The sequence below is a fragment of the Homarus americanus genome, unplaced genomic scaffold (genome assembly GCF_018991925.1).
Source record: "Homarus americanus isolate GMGI-L3 unplaced genomic scaffold, GMGI_Hamer_2.0 scaffold19583, whole genome shotgun sequence".
Lineage (NCBI taxonomy): Eukaryota > Metazoa > Arthropoda > Malacostraca > Decapoda > Nephropidae > Homarus > Homarus americanus.
The window spans coordinates 1-7974 of NW_024711708.1; the positions used below are offsets into that span (position 1 = coordinate 1).

The following is a 7974-nucleotide window of genomic DNA, read 5'->3' on the forward strand; positions in this document are numbered from 1 at the left end:
TATACTGTATGTTTCAATAAGTTTTGTAAAAAATCTTAATTCATTTTTCTTTATAGGTCATCTTCCTCCTGGGTCTGGTGGCGGTGGTTGCCGCAGACAAGCTTCCTACCTCCTATGGTCCACCTCCCCAGGTAGGCCTTTGGAAAACTATTTTTTTGAATACAGCGTTATGAGTACACCTGAATTTAATAGTTGCAGTAACACGAATTGATATATTTTATTTACGAAGATTATAAATAAGTTTTCTATTACGGGTATGTACTTATACTGTTTGACAATGGTGTACAGGTATCCAGGTACGCCTCATCTGAGGAGGAGTCTGATCCCCCAAAGTATGTCTACAACTGGAACGTGCAGGACAGCTACTCTGGCAATGACTTCGCCCACCAGGAGGACCGTGAAGACGACAACACCAAGGGGTCGTACACCGTGCAGCTTCCCGACGGTCGTCTGCAGACTGTTACATACTACGTGGACGGTGACTCAGGCTACGTGGCCGAGGTCAGCTACCAGGGTGAGGCTCAGTACCCCGAGTCTGAAGAGTCCAGGGAGTACGCCCCACCCAGGCCCCGGTACTCCGCCCCCCAGTCTGAGGAATCTGTGGAGGCTCCCGTGTACTCTCCACCCAGGCGATCATACGGTGCCCCTCAGTAACTCGTTCACGAAAGAGGACATACGACTATACATGTTTTAACACCATTGTTTCCTAAGACTATTTTCAGTCATGAAATTTTTGTAAATTATTCCAAATTATGTTTATCTCCAACTTCAAATATCTTTAAGAATTTCTCAGAATTTATCTCTTACTTTCTTCAGATGGAGATAATATTCTCTTCTTTCTTTAATCTGTATTGCACTTTCTCGAGTGAAATTTCTCTACTATTATATGTACCATTATCTTACTGTGAATATTTATTAAACTGAATAAATTATGAAGAATGAACATTGTATTTTCCAATTAAACCTAATTAATATGACACAGAACGTTAAAACAAACATGAATATATATTTCTCGACAGCCACAGTAATATAAAATATTTTTACAACGAATTTTGCCGATGGTGATGCGTGAGTTGAGTAGTAATTATGTCAACCCTTCTGGGGGAAATATATTGTTTTCTCTGTTTCTTTTCTCTTGTTACCATCATTGTGCGTCTAAGTGTAAACTAGCTTACACAAAAAGTATACAGTGTTTATACTTGGCTCTTTAATCACCATGACTTTACATAACTGTTTTTTTTTTGGTCGAGTCAAAAGATAAATGTCAAGGTCCCAGTTTATTTGTATAAGTTAGCTTAAAGTCAAATTCGCTAAAGATATACAAATACCATTAATCCTAAAGTTGAAATAATCAGATACAAACTTTTACCACAATTGACTAACTATTTAAGGGATATTATATCTCTCGTCCACCTCTTAAGGATACATACACGATGACTGGAGCGGTCTACACACCCCTGCTGATTCGGGATAAAACAACCCAGGTAGACTATGTGTAGCCCTTGATACATAGATAACAGTCGGGTACAGGACGAATCACAATGTTTATATGTAGCTCGTATGGTCAGTGTAACAGTTCCTTGTCCTTGTATATATTCAGTTTCAATGGTTAAAGGTAAAAAAGGTCACAGCTTAGAATAAAAACCCCGAGATTTGTCCATAATTTAGCTCAAGAACGCAAAGAGTTTCACTAGTGACACATCTTAACCACGACAGTCTCCTGGGCTGCTGTTTTACGGTCCAAAGCTCAAAGGACAAGTTAACATCCGACCCGTAATATAAATATGATTACAGAAACACATTAAAAACTGGATTTGATACAGTGTTTATACCTGGAGTCAAACTTTTATGACCACAGCAACTGTGGTTTTATGGTTAACAGGTTAGAGGTCAGTGGCGGCTTTGAAATAGGCACCACATATGAGTTGGCACCGTGCTTGAGCGCAGTCATGGCCATTATTATTATTATTATTAATCTCTAAGCATCAGTCTCCTTCACTCACACTCTATCTCTCACGGTGTTAACGTCTCAATAGTTATTTATACATGGAGTCTTGTATAATGTGCGCCCTTGCAGCCAATAAAAGTACGTGTTTAAGTTTTGTGAAATTTCCTCAGCACAAGAGTATAATTATAAAAGTTGAGTAACAAACCACAACCAAAGGAAAAATATACCCTCCAGTGTTCCTCCCGTCAGATATAAGTAAGAGGAGCGGCCAGGTAGTAACGTTAGTCTTAATCAGTACTACAACATGAACACAAAGGTAACTCTCCCTCTCTCTTGTAACTAATGTGGAAGAGTGTTATCTGCATGAGCCTCTTTTGCTCGTTTTTTTTCATAATATTTATAATGCACTATATAGCGAACTGAAAACTTGATCATAATTAACGTACATTACCTTGAGCATAAAAGTAATTCGGATTCATGCATCTTCGGAAGCATTAAACGAGGAAATCTTATGAATGGTGTATGGAACTTAATAATTTAGCCAGCGTTCTGAAGTTATCTAGGTACTGTTTCTACTGGGTGTGGTTGTGGTGGTGGCTGTCGCGGATGATATTCCCACTTTGTATGGTCCCCCTCCCCAGGTAGGTCCTAAGAGGGATATTTTCCGTATAAATGAATTTGCGTTCTGCCGAATAATTTATTGAGTATATCAGTATAAAAACTATTGCCTTTTCTTTGCAATGGATATAAATTAACATTGGATAATTAATAATTAACTATATGACAATGGTGTACAGGTATGGCTATGAATGGAACGTGCAGGACGGCTACTCTAGCAGCAACTTCGCCCACCAGGAGGACCGTGGGGACGACAACACCAAGGGGTCGTACACCGTGCAGCTTCCCGATGGTCGTCTGCAGACTGTGACTTACTATGTGGATGGTGACTCAGGCTACGTGGCCGAGGTCAGCTACCAGGGTGAAGCTCCGTACCCCGAGTCTGAAGAGTCCAGGGAGTAAGCCCCACCCAGGCCCCGGTACTCCGCACCCCAGTCTGAGGAGTCTGTGGAGGCTCCCGTGTACGCCTCACCTAGACGATCATACGGCTTCCCCCAGTAGCTCGTGCTCGATCCGCCTAAGAAGTCATTGAGCTACAACTCATAGTGCACATTCACTTAACTAATGTATCCTACCACCAATCTCAGTCATCTGTTTCTGAGAACTGTACTTTAAGTAACTTGATTCTTATCTCAGACTGTTTTGCTCTCACTTTCTCTTGAGACAATGTTTCTATCCTTAGATTGTATTATACTTTTTCAGCATATGTTTTTGTATTGTGATTATCATTTATTGTAAATAGTATTTCATATTTGTGCTTATTTAATAAACTGAATGCATTTTGAATTCTGAAATATATTTATCTTTAATCACTTTAAAATGAGTTGAAAAATATTGATGAACATAATATATATGAAACAACAATAGACAATGTTATTATCACTCAAGCTGATGGGGTTAATACCATACATAACTATAAAAGTATTTCAGATACATAACATATGCACTGACATACGGACTACCTAATACCTGGTTTCATATTCACCATAACATTAATTCAATAGTAAGTATTTTTTGTATCTGCAATAGTAGTAACAGTCAACGCAATTGAAACATTACCATCATTAACATTTCTAATATCAGTGTATCAGTATACTTATTACTACTATCACCAATATCACTCTAGCTACAGATTGATCTTGAATAATAACAGAAGGAAGAACACCAACCATCACTCTCCACCATGTAATCTTAAATCATAAAAAACCTAATCGTCAGTCACCCTTGCTCGTTTAGAGGGTTGACAGACTCTACCTTCTACACCGCCGCCTTCTACTTGTCTTCACTGGAATGCTGTTTGGATCTCACCTCCCTTTGCCCCACCCGTCTGCTCAGGGGTTGAAATATTCTCTAAAGGACTTCCCCGACCTTGCTCTTTATCCACTACCAAGTTTAGCACACACACACACACACACACCTGGAGACACTACTGACCACCAACAAAAACTGCTGCTGGTCATCCCCGGTGAAACAACACAAAGGGCGAAGGGGATTATCAGTGTCATCCTGGACTATGAAGGTTAACCCAAGTCCTCAAACACATTGTATTTACCGCCCACTACTCTCCAGTCATTACTTTATCTGTCACTCAACCCTCACTCTCAGACATTTTTTACTCAATATCTCTCCCACTATCAATACCGTTCAATGTTTTTACTTAAGTACTTCTACACATCCTCCTCCCAGGGCACATTTTAGTCTCCCTACAGTGGAACAAATTCTGACCGTCACTCAATCCAGGTTCACTAGTGTAGGAGGTTTGGAAAGGGATGAGAAGCAGTTCTTTGGAGATACTGTACACATCTTCCTCCTTCTCTCACACAATCACACCAAATCAATTGTGTGGAGGCCTGGTGGGCATATGAGGGTATTCTTTAACACTGTAAATGCAACCTCTTATTGTTACCTCTATATCACCCCGAGACCATCACCCTACATTTCAAGTTTAATAGAGCTCGAAGATAACTCATGGACGGACGAAATGAGATGCAAAACGGGCAGACTAACGGGGACGCAAAACGGGCAGACTAACGGGGACGCAAAACGGGCAGACTAACGGAGATGCAAAACGGGCAGACTAAAGGCGACATTTATTCAGTCTTATATGAACTTGGTGACGTATTTGAGTTATGGGGACACATATGTAACGATGACCACCCAGTTACCACAGTGAATTATATTATAGATTTTATAAGCTGTATGACCCCTTGTCCTTAGTGCTGTGGCTCAGGTGAAATCCCTTCGTAGAGATGCCATGTTCGAGGAAATTCGAGGCCATAGTGACATTACTGTAGTTACATTAATATTAATTTATGACTTGATTTTCTGAGTTATGTTGTACAATACCTTCCCCCTCATATTATTTTCAAGGTCGATATTTTAGGTTTTCCAATATTGCTTCGTTAAAAAAAACCCAGTTTGTGTTTATTATCTTCCGGAGCCTGACTCACAGTTTTAATTACCATGAATCATCAGAAAAACAAAGATAACATCCCCACAGTCTCCAAAATATCCGTATACTGTAGTTATATAGTATCATATGCTTCATCCTGTACACTGCAGAAAGCCTGAAAGCAAATGAAAGTGCCTTTTGAAATACTGTGTAAAGACCTCCAAGAGTAATAACACGGTACATAAAAATTTCGTAACAAACCACAGCCAAGTGAAAAACCTGTCCCACAAGGCTTCCCCCATTAGGTATAAATACGCGGAGCGGCCAAGTAGTGCTATCAGTTAACAACGCCGCTACTACACCATGAATACCAAGGTAACTCACCCTCTCTCTTCCTTTCATAACTTTAGTGAATCTTACTGATGACTTTTAAAGGAAGAATACACTGACGCAAGAATATTTTTCAACTTCTCCCATGAACACAAGTACTGTACCGTACATTCACATTAAGAAACGGTACATGGCATTATGAAGTTTGTTGGTGATTAATGGGTAAGGAATGCTCTAGATAGTGATACAAACTAACGTTAGTGATACATATCTTAGATTTTTCTTGTAATCAACTGTGGCTCTTATTCTAGGTACTTTTTCTGCTGGGTGTGGTGACTGTGGTTCTCGCAGACCGGCCTTCTAATTCCTACGGCCCACCTCCACAGGTATGTCTTAAGCTATTCTAATTATATACTATGTAATGATATAATTTCTACTAAAATATTTACCGAGGAAAATAATGCTAAGAGTGTTGTTGACCTTTGGCTATGACGAGTTGAAATTAATTGAGAAGTATTCATACGATTTTTTGACAATGGCGTACAGGTTCCCCGGTACGCCTCATCTGAGGAGTCTGAGCCCCCCAAGTATGTCTACAACTGGAACGTGCAGGATGGCTACTCTGGCAACGACTTCACTCACCAGGAGAACCGTGAAGACGACAACACTCAAGGGTCGTACACCGTGCAGCTTCCCGACGGTCGTCTCCAGACTGTGACTTACTACGTGAACGGTGACTCAGGCTACGTGGCCGAGGTCAAGTACGAGGGTGAGGCTCAGTACCCCGAGTCTGAAGAGTCCAGAGAGTATGCCCCACCCAGGCCCCGGTACTCCGCACCCCAGTCTGAGGAGTCTGTGGAGGCTCCCGTGTACGCCCCACCCAGGCGATCATACGGCTTCCCCCAGTAACTCACACCTAACAATGCCTAGCAGACCATACACTCCCCTGTATATTCTAGCTAATTCATCCTTCAACTTTCTTCTAATACCACAAATTGTTAAAATCTTTCTTTAGCTTAAAATCTTACACTTTATTCCCCAGTCCTGTTTATTTCTGCTTTCTATAAATCTCTTGTAATTATTTATTTATTAAACTGAATCACTCTGCAAATCACGTGAATTCTTTTCTTAATTTACCTTCATATTATCAAGCTGTATAATGTGAATTGGTTTGACAGACATCACTTAATGACGACTTATATCATCCCTTCGTTCTCCATGACAGGGGTCGGTTAGGTTAGGTTAGGTTTATAATAATATTGAGTATATCCACAAACGTTACGATGATGGTGGTTTAACCTGTAACCCTTTGAGGACGATGGCTTAACCTGTAACCCTTTGAGGACGATGGATTAACCTGTAACCCTTTGAGGACGATGGATTAACCTGTAATGCTTTGAGGACAATGGTTTAACCTGTAACCCTTTGAGGACGATGGCTTAACCTGTAACCCTTTGAGGACGATGGATTAACCTGTAACCCTTTGAGGACGATGGATTAACCTGTAATGCTTTGAGGACAATGGTTTAACCTGTAACCCTTTGAGGACGATGGCTTAACCTGTAACCCTTTGAGGACGATGGATTAACCTGTAAACCTTTGAGGACGATGGCTTAACCTGTAACCCTTTGAGGACGATGGATTAACCTGTAATGCTTTAAAGGACAATGGTTTAACTATAGCAGCAGCCTTTGGGGACGATGAAGCAACCTGTAACCCTTCGAGGACGATGGATTAACCTGTAACCGCCCCCGGGGACGATGGATTAACCTGTAACCCTTTGAGGACGATGGATTAACCTGTAATGCTTTAAGGACAATGGTTTAACCTGTAACCCTTTGATGCTGATGGTTGTCTGAGTAGAGTTGTCAGCTTATGGTCCCACATGAGGTAAAAAGAGAAAGGCGTTCACCAAGGCTTAAAGTGGTGACCTTCTCTTCCCGGTAAGTTATCATTATTTCCCCGGTACATGAGCAGTGATTGGTGAGAGAACCGTGTAGTTTTATTCTCATCTTATTTGCTTTTATGAGCCTTGATTGCCATTGGTGAAGCAGACGGGGTTAGATATGAGTGTTACTTTTACTTTCGTTTTATTTTGTGACTGATATGGCAACGATCACTAGGCCTCTGTGCTTGGTAACTTTGTGTTGCTTCATAATGGGGCTGACGGATAGAACTTTCTTCTACTTTCACGACGTTCATTGGTTAGATCGACGCCACTTTGTTTGTTTTAACGACGCTGATTGGTTAACTGATTTGGTTAAATATTCAGTACTATTGAATCACGTGAAGATTATTTACCCGAGCTTATTTCACCTGATGATTAACCGCCCTAGAAAAGTGGGGGAGAGAAACCATAAGAGGGAAGTTTAGAAAGCCTGTCAATTGCTTTGGAGATGTCGAGGACCACGACGGAAGTTTCCCCATAGTCCCTAAGAGAGGATGACCATAGATGTGTGCAGTAGGAGAGCAGATCACCAGTAGATCTCACCTGACGAAGGCCTTACTGTTGCCTTACTGTTGTGTATGATGACAGGGTACCAGAGCGGCCAAGGTGGTGACGTCACAACCACGCACCTCGACCTCACCCCAGAACACACACTTATCACACTCAAATAACAACGATCTATTTTCTAATAATGAATATTTTGTATCACTGTGAATAATTGCTCTTAATATTAGCCAC

General features: G+C 40.9%; 2 protein-coding genes and 1 long non-coding RNA gene across 3 annotated transcripts; all 3 read left to right on the forward strand.

Annotated features, from left to right (window-relative positions):
- The first annotated feature begins 11 nt into the window (after positions 1 to 11).
- Positions 12 to 943, forward strand: LOC121858734. The gene is made up of 2 exons (XR_006087500.1): positions 12 to 131; positions 289 to 943. It is a non-coding gene; the product is annotated as an uncharacterized LOC121858734 (long non-coding RNA).
- Positions 944 to 2233: 1290 nt separating this feature from the next.
- On the forward strand, positions 2234 to 3281 carry LOC121858737 (cuticle protein 21-like). The gene is made up of 3 exons (XM_042355376.1): positions 2234 to 2264; positions 2512 to 2589; positions 2746 to 3281. Exons 2-3 carry the CDS (start codon positions 2555 to 2557, stop codon positions 2966 to 2968), a joined length of 258 nt encoding a protein of 85 aa, XP_042211310.1. The 5' UTR covers positions 2234 to 2264; positions 2512 to 2554; the 3' UTR covers positions 2969 to 3281.
- Positions 3282 to 5242: 1961 nt separating this feature from the next.
- On the forward strand, positions 5243 to 6402 carry LOC121858748 (pro-resilin-like). The gene is made up of 3 exons (XM_042355384.1): positions 5243 to 5333; positions 5600 to 5674; positions 5835 to 6402. Exons 1-3 carry the CDS (start codon positions 5322 to 5324, stop codon positions 6195 to 6197), a joined length of 450 nt encoding a protein of 149 aa, XP_042211318.1. The 5' UTR covers positions 5243 to 5321; the 3' UTR covers positions 6198 to 6402.
- Positions 6403 to 7974: the final 1572 nt, after the last annotated feature.